At 34.8% G+C, this 15,047-nt stretch overlaps 2 protein-coding genes across 6 annotated transcripts; both read left to right on the top strand.

The window, feature by feature from the left end:
- Positions 1-620: 620 nt before the first annotated feature.
- On the top strand, positions 621-7,853 carry LOC132165243 (secretory carrier-associated membrane protein 4-like; the record flags this gene model as incomplete). Of its 5 annotated transcripts, none has more annotated exon segments than XR_009438474.1 (7): positions 621-688; positions 1,581-1,629; positions 2,161-2,258; positions 4,061-4,453; positions 5,664-5,780; positions 6,854-6,892; positions 7,440-7,853. XR_009438474.1 is itself a non-coding variant. In XM_059575726.1 (4 exon segments), coding segments are annotated over 4 exon segments (444 nt in total), but the record flags the coding sequence as incomplete, so codon positions are not given.
- A 2,625-nt stretch (positions 7,854-10,478) lies between these two features.
- On the top strand, positions 10,479-11,567 carry LOC132164985 (F-box protein At3g07870-like). The gene has a single exon (XM_059575499.1). It carries the CDS (start codon positions 10,479-10,481, stop codon positions 11,565-11,567), a length of 1,089 nt encoding a protein of 362 aa, XP_059431482.1.
- The last annotated feature ends 3,480 nt before the right edge of the window (positions 11,568-15,047 follow it).

Raw genomic sequence — 15,047 nt, 5'->3', positions numbered from 1 at the left:
TAACATGATTGTTTCTTCTTATAATGGTTCATAGATCTTATTTTTTGTTGGAAGTTGCCACGTAACATTGTAGAATGTAAAATTTCTTCCTGTAAGATACTATGCTAGGGTTTGTGACTTTAGCTTGTTTATTTTATTTTATTTTATTTTTTTTTTGGGGGGGGGGAATGCCTTTTAGTCTAGGAGACCATTGACAATATTGTTTACATTGTGTCTTTGTAGCATATTGTATATTTTGTGGCTTTTATGATTGTTTGTGTGGCAATGATCTCACTTTCATTATTCAACTGGTGAGAGAAGCACATATTTGTCATTCAACTGGAGAGAGAAACACTTGTATCTGATGTAACTGATATCAACCTAGCTAGAGGAACTACATATTTAATTATTTGGTATCAAAGAATGTCTGTGGTCATACCATAAAAGTGTGGCATTAGGAGTGCTGATGGTTCTTACAAGTGGCTTTGTTTGCAATGCAGGACGGATAGTGCCTTGAGGTTCGGTTGGTTTTTCCTGTTCTACTTGGTAGGTGCCATATGTTATATCATCTTATCCTAGCAATACTCCTCATGCATAGGTGGTATACTTTTCTTTCTATTAATCAATTTGGCATAATGCAGATTCACATTGGGTTTTGTATTTTCGCTGCTATTGCGCCGCCAGTTGTCTTTCATGGGAAGTCATTGACGTAAGTTAATTGATTTCTGAGCTGTGTGGACTGAAGTTTCAAACGGGTTTGATTTCCATATTAATATAGCATATAATTATATTTGTAATGAAGCTTGTTGTGGAAGTAGATTTGACGAAAATAATGCTCGAGCACTTTAGTTGTTTTTCACATGTTTAGTGGTGGTAGCATACAAATTGTAGTCAAACAATATAATGTTTTAATTATGTCTACAATAAACTTGTCCTTTCTATTTCTGAGTTGTATGAACTTAAGTTTCAAACAGGGTTGATTACCATATTAATATAGTATAGACAAGCTGTTTGTTGTGGAAGAACATTTGACGAAAATAATGCTCAGGGATTTTGGTTGTTTGTGACGTGTAGTGACGGGTATATGAAAGTTGTAGTCGAACACTATAATTTTATAATTATGTCTACAGTGAACTTGTTCTTGGTGGGAATAAGATCCTTAAGAATGAACATATAGTAAAGTACATGGTAAAGGAGCTGGATTGTCTTATGGAATTTTCAGGGTCTCTTTGTCATTTTTCTTTTTGTATTCTATAGCTGATTCTGCTACCCCCACACCACAGAACCTTTTTTTCTATAAAACCTTGCTGTAGATGGTAAAGGAATTGGATTATATTTTTTTTGGGAAATTGCTATTATCCGATTGTTGATTTGCATAAAGTAAATGAGACAGCTTGGTGCTACAGTGAACCTATTTTCAATGATTTAGAAATTGTTGTGTATAGAGTACAGTAGACAACTTTCTTGTAACTTTTCCATAGCATATTCAGGCTTGTTGGAAAGCAGTGTGGCTTGCAACTGTTGTTATAAATTTTTTATTTATTTAAATTTCATACGATTTTAGTTAATTCATATAAATTTTTCTTCTTTTTCTAATTCAGGGGAATCCTTGCAGCAATCGATGTCTTCAATGACCATGTATTGGTTGGGGTATGTTGTTCCGTTAATGGCTCTTATTACTGCCTATTTTGATATGAAACTGCAGAGTCATGGGATGTTCGTGCAGTTGGTGGGGGTAGTTATCAATGAATTTTAGGTTGATTTATTCTACTTATGTTCTTCATAGTATAAAGCTGTCTAATAAGAGATATGTAATGGTGTAGAATGTGCTGCAAAAGGAAAAGAGTGCTTTTATTTTTCTTTTTTAAATCTCATTGATGTAAATGATTCAACATTACAACAAATGAATGCGTAGAGTGCTTAATGGGAAAACAGACCCATGTACCTAGAAGATATCATAATAAATATGGTAAGGGTTATTTGCCTTTTTTCTCATAATGCTAGCTTTCTAACACCTCTTACTTTTAAAAGCAAATTTACTGTCTTATGGCCTTGAACAGTGAAGGCCAAAATTCATAGTTTGGGGAATAACAAATGCAACATATTAATGTTTTATATTCATGCAAGTTATTGGATTTGGTGTTGGGGTTTTACCTAATGTGTCGGTTGGTTTTACTGCAGATATTCTACTTAGTTGGCTTTGGCTTGTTTTGCTTGGAGTCGCTTCTACTTAGTTCATGCTCAAAGGCTGCAGTATTTGGCTTTTGCAAGTTGGTTAGGTAAGGGAGGTCATATATTTCAGTCTATTTACATTATTTTTCTGTTGTAAGTTCTTGAAATCTTCTCATCTTGCTAATATTACATTACGCGCAGCTTGTTATGGAGTAGTGATTCTCCTTTTCTTTTTTTTACCTGTGTCTAGGAACCAAACAAAGAAAAATAATTCCTTTCCTTTTCTCTTCTACTTTCTTCGCTATAACCACAACGCAAAGGAGAAACACTTCTCCTCCCCCCTCTCTTCCCTTCCCTTTGCTTGGCCGTTTTTCTCTTCTTTCTCCTTTCCCTCTTTGTAGCCAATATAGTTTTATGGCTTTTTGCCCCCCTTATTTCTCAATTTAATTTTGGATAATATGTTTTTTTTTTTTTTTTCGTTTTGCATCTGTTGTCTTGCTTTCTGTTTACTTCTTTTTCTTTCTTATAATTCCTTTGTACTTAGGTCGTGTACTCTTTTGTCGCTTATTCTTTGATTACTTACCATTAAAAAAAAAATCTTTAATTTGTTCCGCCATTTTTTTCCAAAAGTATCTTTGCACTTCCCTCTAGGTTTTTTGTATTTGTTTTTTAAATCCTAACTCAGCTTCATCTTTCTCATTCCCATTATCTTTGGACATCTTTTTCCTCTTTTGTATTTTTATGCTGCCTCCCATTTTTGCTTGCCATACTGCTAATTTTTCTCTAAATGTTGTCTAGATCCGAAATTCCCATGTTAGGCTCCAGTTGTGTTTTTGCTTGGCAATAATATTCCTTAAAAACCATTCATCGTAGCCTGCAGCAAATATCTGATGCTCTTGTAGTGCTGTTTGTGCCGGTATAGTTCTTTGTCTTGTTTTCAAACGAAAAGACTGGATCTGACGGCTTTTTGGTTGCTAAGAAATTACGAACTTTAATGACTGTCTTGTAATAGTGTGAATTTTTGGGTTCTACGATCTGTTTGATTGCTGAGAATATGAAATTGTGATTTTTATAGTCTTACTTTTCAGAAAATTGTATGTATACTTGTTCAATAATCTAGACATTAAATCTATTTATAGGATAATATATGTATATTATTAAAATTATAATGGTAACAATTATAGTGATACATAATATAGGGAATGAAGCACGTGCATTGCATGTGCCATCCCAACTATATATATATCTATATATATATATATAGATGCTTCTTTTTTTTAAAAAAAATTATTTTTAATCAATAGCGGCAACTCTATAGTCGCCGCTATTGAGTTTCTATTTTTTTAATTCATTAGCAGCAACCTCTAAGTTACCGCTAATGAGATAAATAGCGGCGACTCTATGTTGCCGTTAATGACAGACGAATAGCGGCAACTATAAGTTGCCGGTAATGCTGAAGAAATGGCGGCAACTATAGGTTGCCGCTAATGATAGAGTAATAGCGGCAACTCCATGTGGCCGCTATTGACTTTTTTAATTTATTTTTTAATTTTCTTATATCATTAGCGGCGACTCAATGTTGCCGCTAATGACATACAATTAGCGGCAACTTGGTGGTCGCCGCTAATGATATACCAATAGCGGCAACCGTGGAACCATTTTGAACCCATTTTTCCGGCAAAAAAAAAACATTATTAGCGGCGAATTAGAGTTGCCGCTAATGAGTTGTCATTAGCGGCAACCTTAAAAGTCGCCAGTATTTAGCTTCACCGTCGGTTTACTACCAACCACCAAATAGCGGCCGCATGTTGCCGCTATTTGTAAATAGCGGCAACTTTTTGCTCATTAAGTCGCCGCTAATGACTATAATTTTTGTAGTGACTACTTATGTTGTTTTAGTGTTTTGCAGGCTGTTAAGAGAAAATTGCGGATTTAAAGTGAAAAATGCTAACTTTGGGAAAAAGCTACAAATGGAAATGGGATTGAGCACACAGCCCTACGCTCAAGCGCATATGCGCTCGAGCCCAGTAAGATCACGCTCGAGCGGACTCTCGCCTACGCCCAAGCAAGCAGCGCCCAAGTGCTGCGCCACAGGAGAAGAACTCCATGCTCGAGTGCGATCGAGCGCACTCGTTTGACCTGGCGCGCTTTTTTAGGTTAAAACCCTAGGCAAAGCCCTATAAATAGAATAGACTTTAGAGGAAATTGTAAGAGGCTGTAGAGTACGAAATTTCAGAGTAGAGAGAAGAGAGTTTAGGGTCTTCCTACCTTTTGGTGTTCTCAACTTTGGAGTTTTCAATTTGTAAGCTTCGTAGTTCTCCATGGATTCTATTATTTTTGTTTTATCTTTCAATTCCATGAGAGGCTAAACCCCTCAATTAAGGTTGATGATGAAGCCTCACTTATGATTAGCAATACTATTCTCATGTGATGTAATTTTCCAATTTAATGATTTGATTTTCCAATTGTTTTACTTCAACTTAATTTGTGTAATGATTCTTAAATATCTTTTGTGATTCAATGGTACATTTAATGATTTAAGATAGTTTCATAAAATTGTTTATGCTTGGTTTTCTTTGTCAAAAAAATTGGATATCCCTTGTGATTTATTCTACGGATACAATTGATGTTTTGATTTAAATTGGATATTTTTTGTGATTTATAGATACATTTGATGATTTGATTTAAATTTGATTTCTTTTGTGATTCATGTAAAGAATAGATACATGGGATGGTTTTGATTAATTCTTTAAAGCAAAAGTAAAACATACCTAAGAATTTGTTGTGAGAACTTTGGAAATATTTTTGATCATGAGAATATGTTGCTCTGACTTTGTGAGTGTGGATTCCGAAACCTTAGTGTTTTTTTCACTTGATTAATTTTGCTTAATTTCGTTTATGCTTTTGATTTTACATTCACAAAAACAATCTTTCAACTTTGGAATTAGGTTAGGATTTGGTTGATTTAGACAAATTCTGCTTTCAAAGACACAATTCCATGTGGGATCGACCTCACACTTGCAATCCGCCTTTTACTGCAAACGATTCGACCACTTGCGAGTATTAAAATTTTCACATGTTCTACATACTTTTCATGGAGTTAATTTCCAGCTTCTTTGTGCAAAATTGTGGAAGATGATGTTTGCAGGTTTGGGTAGTTGCAGCTGATGCTAAATAGAATTGGGGGCTCGTTTTAAGATTTTGTTTTCTTCATAGGTTGAGTATAAATGATAGAAAATCTCTATGGTGCAGTTGTTGTCATGTTGCTATTAAGAGTTCTTTAGCTGGTCTTCTGTTGTTCTAAATGTTGCTTTTAGAGTTTAGAGGTTTCTAGAACTAAGCTAAAGAACTCTAATCGAAAGGAACTTCATGTTGATCATAGAAGATATTTTAGCTGCTGCAACCACCAATATGGAAGCTTAAAGCTTTCAAAGAACAAGTAGCCATTAATGTTTTAGTATTATTAACTTAGTAGGAGCTATTCTGAGAATATTGATTTTTTATGCCATCAGGAAAAATTCAGTTCAATGAATTCCATCGATGGTAAATCAGAGCTTCAAATGTTATCATTCCAAGCTCCCAAGATTAGACTTCTACGAAGTTTGAGCATTGAGACTGAAGCAATACAGGTATCATTCTCTGTTATTCACTCTATTTACCTTGATATTGTAAGTTTTCAAACAGCTCATTGTCATTTATCACTTCAAATCTTCTGAAATTATTTATTGTAACTAATAGAACTTGCCCTCATTTGGGCTTCTTGCAAGCTCTTACTGCCACTCAGTACAAGAAAATCTCTTCGATTTGGCGTTAGTATCAGCCACTTTAGGAGTTGTGATATTTATTTGAAAAAAAAGGAAACCTACTTAAAGTCAATAGGAAGGTTGGTCAGTTTAGCGCTGCCTGTTGAGTGGGTGGATGATATCAGTACATAGTTTTTCATGATAATTTTAAGCTTCCTTATGATGATTTATGCTCTTCTTTATTATCATATGGCATGGCATGGCTGCAACAATTCATATATATGCAAATCCCTTGACCAAAGGCATCATGGTTAACTTAATCTTGTTATGCTGGAGTTTCTTACATTCTTGGCATGATGGATACACATAAAATTAGAAGTTAGGGATGAACTCTAAAAGAAGTTGATAAGTATTTATGTTTTGTTGCCAATGAACTTTAGCTCAAGTTGCACCTCCTCCCCTTATAGGGGTGATGGGTGAGGTTGTGGGTTCAAAACCCCATTGGGTAAGTGTGTAACTTAAACAAAAGAAAGCATATATCTTGCAAGTGAGACATTTCTGATGTCTCAAATGCATATTAGTTGTTAAAAGGTTTACGTATGAAAAATCCCAATTGACCCCGAAATTATACCTAGAGGGGGTTCACAGAAATTATACTGATTTAAAAAATTATTGTAGTAGCTCTAGAACCTTTGGACAATTCTTCTATCGAGCTTCCTCCTGCAATTTTAAAATTTCAGTGGCTGAACGCTTTTTGAGAGTTTAAGATATGGTTTAACAAAACTCTATGAAAGATGAACTTGAAAGCACATATAGCAATATTCTCTCTTAAAGAAGTTTGGAAGCCTCAAGCTGCGAGGTTTCTCTTCAAACCTTGTGCTTTATCAATATAGATTCCTCTAATGTATTGACCAATATATATATTGTCTACTAACTCTGTTTTGAAAATTCATATGCAGGTGTTAGATTTTACTGTCTTTCCAGAACCAGAATTTGAGGTACCCATATTTTGTGCCAACTTTTTTGCCACCACCAGCATAAACATAGTGGTCTTGTAAGTTCTCTCCTTTCTTTAAATTTTGGACATCTGAGAAACAGAATATTTTTCGCTTACTACTACAACTACTGCAAAAAAAAAAAAAAAAAAAAAAAAATTCTGAAACTTCTCCCCCATTTTCCTTTCCTTCTTGAATGGGAAAGATGCTGCCCTGGCCTCCGATCTGTTCTTAGAAGGTTTGATAAGAAGTCTTTAAATGTTCAAGGAGAACTCATTTCTAGAGAGAAATTCTTCTCATTGGAAATGCTTGAGCAATGCAACTTTTTCCTATTCATGAAATTTCCAGAAGGTGATAAGGTTTTCATTGCTTTGACAACACTAAGTAGAATCTTTTATATGTAATTTCTTATAACTCCCAAACCATAGAGCATGTATGGACATATATATAGACCTCTGTAATCACATATGTAGGTTTATGTATGTATATATGTAGATCTGGATACAATTCATGCTCATTTGTGTCTGGTTTAACATTTTCATCATTGTAGGGTCTACCTACCCAGCTCATGCGCAGAAACTCCAAACCTCTAATTGTAGTTAGGAAAGATGGATCATCTCTCTCGTCAAGCATAGTGATCCCCTTGCTATTGCTTCTATTGTAAGAGATCACTTCTTCCTAACTAGCAAAAGATTTCACTTCATTTTTTTTCCCTCTAGTTGTATATATTACTGAAGATGTCACCAAGAACAGTTGTGTTGGGTACCCTTATCCACCATCAGAAATTTCGATAATACAGGTCTCACTGGTTGTTTGATTATAGTTTTATGGTACTTCATGCCACTATCTAATAATAAACGATTTTATACATTCATCTCTAGGGCAACCTAATGGGTAAATTTGTACTACTCTTACATCCTTGCCTTGAAAAGGATTGATGCTAATTTGTACAAATTTCCTTGTCGGCAACATCCAGGTTAGATTCTTTAATGGGAACATTTTCATCAAGCATTTTTACTTGGGGTTAAATACTTAATACCCCCTGAGGTTTGATAACTTTATTTATTTTTTTTTTTGGATTTGGTTTTTATCACAGGAAGTCGTTGTGGTTTTGATAAATGACCAAGTTAGTCTTTCCGTCAGTTGACCGTTAGTTGATTTAACAAAATTTCACGTGAACCAATCAGATGTTGACACGTGGCACCTACTTATTATTATTATTTTTTAAAATTAAAAAAAAATTATTTTTTAAAAAAAAAATTTGGGGGTGGCTCTTGGCCATTCGAGCCACCCCTTTTGGCCATGGCCACCCCCATCTGGCCAGATGGGGGTGGCCGAAACCATCCGCAGTGGGTGTTGGCACTAAAAAAAAACAATTTTTTCCTCACTGGAGTTTTCTGACATGGCATTTTTGACGCGTGTTGATTGTCAGAAGCATAGGTGACAGGAAAAAATTTTTCCTGACGTGTCAGTGGGTAGAACGTTAGAATTTTTTGACGTGGGAGAACTACCACGTCAGAAAATTTTCTGACGTGGTGGTTCTGATGCATGTCAGAAAATTAAAAAATTAAATAAAAAATTAATTTTTTTAAAAAAAATTTTCTAGAATTTTTTTTTTTGAATTAAAAATTTATTAATTTAATTTAATTTTTTATTTTTTTTTGGAATTCCTCTGCACGGCAGCTCCCTCGAGCTGCCGTGTAGATCTGTGTTTCTCAACACAGCTACACCATGGTGCAGAGATGGTGCACGTCCATGCTCTTCTTATTCCTCGATCTTCTTCTTCTTCTCTTCTCCCTTTCTTTTTCTTTTGCAGCTTCTCCTCTCCCTTTCTTTTTCTTCTTCTCTTCTCCTTTTTTTTTTGTTCTTCTTCTTCTGCCTAATTTCTTCGATCTGCCGTGGAGAGAAGGGAGAGGAGAGGGAGAGAGTGTGGGAAAAATAAATGAGGAGGGAAGAATAAGTGGAGGGAAAATAAGAAGAGGGAAAAATTTCAAAATTTTGGTCTTTTTTTTTTTTTTTTCTTTTTTTGATGCACTAGTTTGCTTCGTCTGAATTTTCGATGTGTTAATTTTGCAATGCAAAATATTTTTTGACGTCGCATTTTTTGCCACGTCAGAAAATATTTTCTGACGTGGTAAAAATTATGTACTGTTTGTCATGTTAAAAAATACCAATTTTTTTGTAGTGTGGGGGTGGCTCATGGAGCCTAGGGGGTGGCCGAAACCACCCCCAACCACCATTCGGGGTGGTTTCGGCCACCTCCAATTTTTTTTCCTTCTCGTTTTGTTTTTTTTTTCAAATACATTTTTTTTTAATTTTTAAAAAAAATTAAGTAGGTGCTATGTGTCAACATTTGATTGATCTACGTGAAATTTTGTTAGGTCAACTAACGGTCAACTGACGGAGGACTAACTTGGTCATTTATCAAACCATAGGGACCTCCTATGATAAAAACCAAACCCCAAAGAAAAAAAAAAAAAAAAGTTATCAAATCCCATAGGGTACTTAGTATTTAACCCTTCTACTTGTTTCTGGCTATTCTTTTCTTATTTTTTTTCTTCTAGTTTTGACCAATTCTGATTCTTTGACATTTAAGTGTCCGCGCCTTCTGGTTTTATCTTAATTGTTTTGGTATTTTTGTTTATTTTATTTATTAGACTTTTCCTCCGTCATTCTCTACTCTTTTAATTTGCGAAGAAGTCATGGGCAATAATAACTAGTTTTTAATGATTTTTCTAGATATCAACCGGATCGGAGCTGTATAGAATGCTTCTGGTATTTCAACAGAAATTCAGATTGAAGGTTTCAATCTTAAATAACCTTATTATTTTTATTGTTCGATGGCTGTAACATTATTATTATTAAATATATTGGAGATATATATTGAAGAAGAGAAAGAAAGAAGAGAGAGCCGAAGCATGTAATGGACTATATTATAGCAACTACCAAGACTATTATTGAGAATATATGTGTATGTAGGATTACAGAGACCTAGAGACCTCTATTTATAGAGAGGTTATGAGTGACCTAATAGACTAAGAAAAAGTAAACCTAATAGACCTATAATACATAAAGAAGTAAATAACTCAAGAATAATATATAATATATTCTTAACAATTATTTTTTGTCAAACTAATTAAATTGGTGAATGTATGTGTGTACATACATAATAGTTGTTCTCTCCGTCTCCCTCTCTGGCTTTTCTTTGTAAGTGGAAATTGTTTTGAAAACCACCGTCCATACGCCTTAACCATTATTTTTTGTTTTCAAAAACGGTTTGCCAAACGCATTTTTATTGAAAAAACAATAGAAAACGATTTTTGGTTTTTGTTCTCAAAAACAAAAACAGAAATTGATTTGCCAAACGAGTCCCTATATATATATATATATATATATATATGTACTCCCACAGCTAGGCACTTGTATTGTTGCGTACGTAAGTGACTTTGGTTTTGGTTTCTGCTCCAATTTAGAGTTGTGTTTTTAGCCGACACCCTTCTGCCATCACATACATAACAACTTAGTTTCCAAAGGAAACTCGATGAACAACCTAAGCATGATGAAACCCTGCCAACGGAGTAAAGCATGCATGGAGCACTACCTCCCGACAGAGACGCTGTTTGACATCTTTGCACGACTACCCGTCAAGTCACTCTTGCGCTTCAGGTGCGTCTCTCCGCTATGGTGCAACATCATCGACGATCCATCCCTTGCTTACATGCACCGGCTCCGGTGCGCTGAAGAGCCTAAAGTTTTACTTCTTGATCCTCCCACTGACCAACCGGTACCGGAGGTGATGTTTGGAGAAGATGGGATGTTCTTGAAGGCCAGTTTGAATTTACTCACGAGGTTTGCAGATTCCAAAGAATATTTTCTACAGGGCTGGTGTAATGGTTTGCTCTGCTTCACAAAAAAGTTCTGTGCCGACAGCCCTCTGTTTTTGCTTAATCCTCTGAGGCAAGAAGTTGTACAAGTGCAACCACCATCACCATGGATAGACAAGCCCCAATACAGCTGGCTGAGGAGAGTATATGGTTTAGGGTTTGACTCTTCAACAAATACGTACAAGATTGTTGGACTCTTGTGCGGTATATCGGCTCAAGTGTACACTCTTGGAGGCTCGTGGAGAGCCATTACCGAAGGTCAAGGACCTCCTTGTGCTGTGTTTGGATGGCCTATATACGCATGTGGAGCGCTTCATTGGCTTGTTAAACTTGGTGCCGGCACTGAGGGTGATCTAGGTAGAGGCAAGATTGTTTATTTTGATGTTGGGAAGGAGGAATTTGGGTTGATTTCTCGACCCGAATTTCGCCCGAGTCATTTAGTTGATCTCAGAGGAGACTTGGCCATTGTTGATCGGTCATCTGATAAGGATATTAAGGTATGGGTAATGAAGGAATATGAGAAGAAAGAGTGGGTCAAAGAATACAAGATTGGTCTGGCAGGGGTGCCCCGTAAAGCACAAGTTCGAGTCATGGGGCTATGTGAACATGGTGAAATACTACTGAAGCTGAAGCAGAAGAAGAAGCAGGACAAATCTAGAAATAATTATTTGTTCTATAATCCAAAGACAGATATGCTAAAGTACAGCCACATTCCAAGCCTCAATGGAGACACACAAGTCCTATGTCACATGAGTACCCCGCTATCAGTAGCTAAGTTTCGGGCAGCAGAGTAATGGTTCAAGCCTTCGTTTATTTATTATTATTATTATTATTTTTGTCTTTCCCATGTTCAAAATTGTCAATTAGCACCATTCTCAATAAAGAACAAGATATTTAATTGAATTCATGTACATGGTTCAGTACAGACAATCGACAACCAAGGCTATTGCATAATTTACAAACCCATTATGTTGAGAATGGTATGAAGAAAGTCTTGAAGTGCTACACCATTGCTCGATTTGTAATTCTTTCACTCACTAATAGTAGTGACTAAATCGGTTGGGACCACACCTAATTAAGCGAAAGTCACTAGTTTGAATCATCTTCTCTCTTCTTGTGCAGACATGTCAAAAAAAAAATGGTGACTAAATATCTTCTGCATTTAGATAAATAATAATTATTTTCTGTACTGTATACAGTAATGATAAACAGTATCTATACCTTAATACACATAGATGAACCAAAATTTTCTTATATTCTTTTTATGAGTCTGAACATTTTTCTCATATTCTTTTTTGCACCTTACAATGGTACATTAGCATAAGTTATAAATCTTAATGAATGTGTATTATAGATCAAAATTATTATTATCTAGATCATTGATGTGCATTAAAAAGAGAATTACATCAGCTCAAGGTACTCTTTCGAATATTAATCAATTGGTTTGAAAAATTCAATTTTCCAGCACAAACATATCAGAACCTCCATAATTACATCCAAATCCATTATTAGAACATAGAACTATACGCACCAAACTAAGAACAATCAATGAATCATTTAACACTTGCATTAACTCTGAAATTGACACGTGGAATTTTTTTTCAGATATATGAAGACAAAAAAAGGAATCAGAAAAATGCCGGATTTAAACAACGAGATGCTAAATAAGTTCATAACAACATTGATCTTCACCACTGTTTTTTATTCTTTTTTTATTTTTTATTTTTTTTCATATACATCAAAGCAACCTACTGATAAGTGCCAAATATTGCATATTTGGACCCCTTTATTTACATTAGTTAATCATTTAGTTGTGTCGTTATTTAATATTTTGTGTTAGTTTTATGTTTTTAATGTTTTGTAGGTCAATAAAGAAAAACTACAGCTTTAAAAGAGAAAATGCAAAGTTTGGAAGAAAGCATAATTTGAGAAGACCTAGATGATGTGGTTAAGTCTAACCAAATCCAAGAAAAGGTTAAATCGGATTAAACATCAAAGTGGATTAAAGATCAGATTGAATAAGATTTCGGATTGGATTCAAATTCAGATTCTGCATATGTCTCAGTATTTTGACCATAACTTTCTACTCAAATATCATATTGAAGTGATTCGAACGGCATTGGAAAGCTAACTCAAAATACTAAAATTTGTTGTGAAATAGGATTTTCCTAATTCTGACGGTTACTATGTCAAAATCGTCCCGCAATTAAAGGACACAAATTTGGACGAATCCTATTCCGATTTCAGACTTCTATTTTGACTGGGAGACAAACCTCCGAATTATCTAGGTTTAATATCGCTTTTAGGACTTTCCTAAGCCTATAAATAGACTTCTTTGCATTCAAGAAAACATAGAATTTCAGAGAGCAAAATTCTACAGTTTTTCTCTTTTTAGTTTAGGTTTTCTTTAGTTTAGGGGGAAAAAGATAAAAAAAAGCCTCTCAAACAACCAGCCGTTTTCGATTTAGCCCCCTAATGTTTCAAAAGTGATAAAGTAGCCATCCAAACTACTAAACTATTGCATTTTGACCACTCTGTTAGTCAAAACCGTCAGTTTGGACGAAAACTGCAAAACTGCATCGTTTTGTTGGGGGGCGACTTTATCACTTTCTAAACATTAGGGCGCTAAGATGAAAACGGCTGGTAGTTTGGGGGGCTTTTTTATACTTTTCCCCAATTTTTTTTCATAAAAGGGCATTGTAATAACTTACCCATAACAAAACGACGTTGTTTTGCAGTTTCCGTCCAAACTGACAGTTTTGACTAACGGATTGGCCAAAATGCAATAGTTTGGTAGTTTGGGGGGCTACTTTATCACTTTTGGAACATTAAGAGGCTAAATCGAAAACGGCTGGTAGTTTGGGGGGCTTTTTTATATTTTTCCCTTAGTTTAGGTTTTATTTTATGTGGAGCTAATTCCCAACTAAGATTGGAGATGAAGCCTCACCGATGAAGAACGACATCACTTTTATGTAAGTCTTTATTTATCCGATTTTATTGAGTTTTATATTTCAATTGTTTTACTTCTAATCAATGTGTGGAGTGATTCTTGGATATCTCTTGTGATTCAAGGATACATGTGATGATTTGAGATATTTTTATATAATTGATTGCTTGGTTTTTAACTCATAAAAATTGGATATCCCTTGTGATTTGTTCTATGGATACATCTGGTGTTTCAATTGAATTTGGATTCCTTTTGTGATTTGGTCAATGAATGGATACATGGGATGGTTTTGATTAATTCTTTGAAGTATAGTAAAACATACATAAGATTTAAATTGTGAGAACTTCGGATAAATATTAATGAACATGAAGTATGTTGTTATGATTCGGTGAGTGTGGTTTCCTAAACCTTAGTCTTTACCTTTTGTTTTATTTTATTTAGCTTATGTTTATCCTTTAATTTTCAAAACTCAAAATTCAAACCCTTTTTGGAACTAGGCTAGGGTAAAATTAGTTTAGATATAAGTTGTTCTTTCAAAAGTACAATTCTCTGTGGGTTCGACGTCGCACTTGCAGTCCATTAACTACAATTGATTCGTGCACTTGCGAGTTAAATAAATTTGCACAACACCTATCTGCAATATTCGACTCTATAATTCCCTTAGAATTTATAGTCAAAGTCTTAAGTAGTTTTTTAAGGAGTCATTATCTTTTCCTAATAGATAGTATTTTTATGAAAAGACAACTCTTTGGTTTGTTCAGTGCCCTATGATCTCAGCATCAACACATCAATCCGAAGACACCACTTCGCTTGATCAAGGTAGATCACCAAGATTCGATATAGAACAGTCTTACTCAAAAGATAGTTGCCTCAGTTCCATTTACCGAGCGCGAACTTCTATATATGTTTAAGGATACATGGATTATAGACTAAGACCTTATATGATAACCATGTTACTCACACCTATAGCCATATTTAACGTTATCCTATGACCTGTTACATGCATGATGAACTATTTGGCAATAAGCATGTAAAAGACATTTTATACGTCATACACTCAAAATAATTTAATCAGTGAATAAAATATATATTCATTACAAACATTGAATGTCAGCATAGATATAAAATCCCTAGGATTCGGGGCACAATCCCCAACAATCTCCTATTTGCCTTCAATTCCGATGAGGCATATATTTGACTCACATTCCTTCCAAGTGAGATTCGAAAATATTTTGTAGCAAGGTCTTAGTGAATGGGTCTGCCAAGTTCTCAGCCGATAGAATCTTAGCTACAGTTATATCTCCTTGAGATACTATCTCTCTTATAA

The sequence above is a fragment of the Corylus avellana genome, chromosome ca11 (assembly GCF_901000735.1).
Source record: "Corylus avellana chromosome ca11, CavTom2PMs-1.0".
Taxonomy (NCBI): Eukaryota; Viridiplantae; Streptophyta; class Magnoliopsida; order Fagales; family Betulaceae; genus Corylus; species Corylus avellana.
This window is presented reverse-complemented; position numbering and strand designations above follow the sequence as displayed.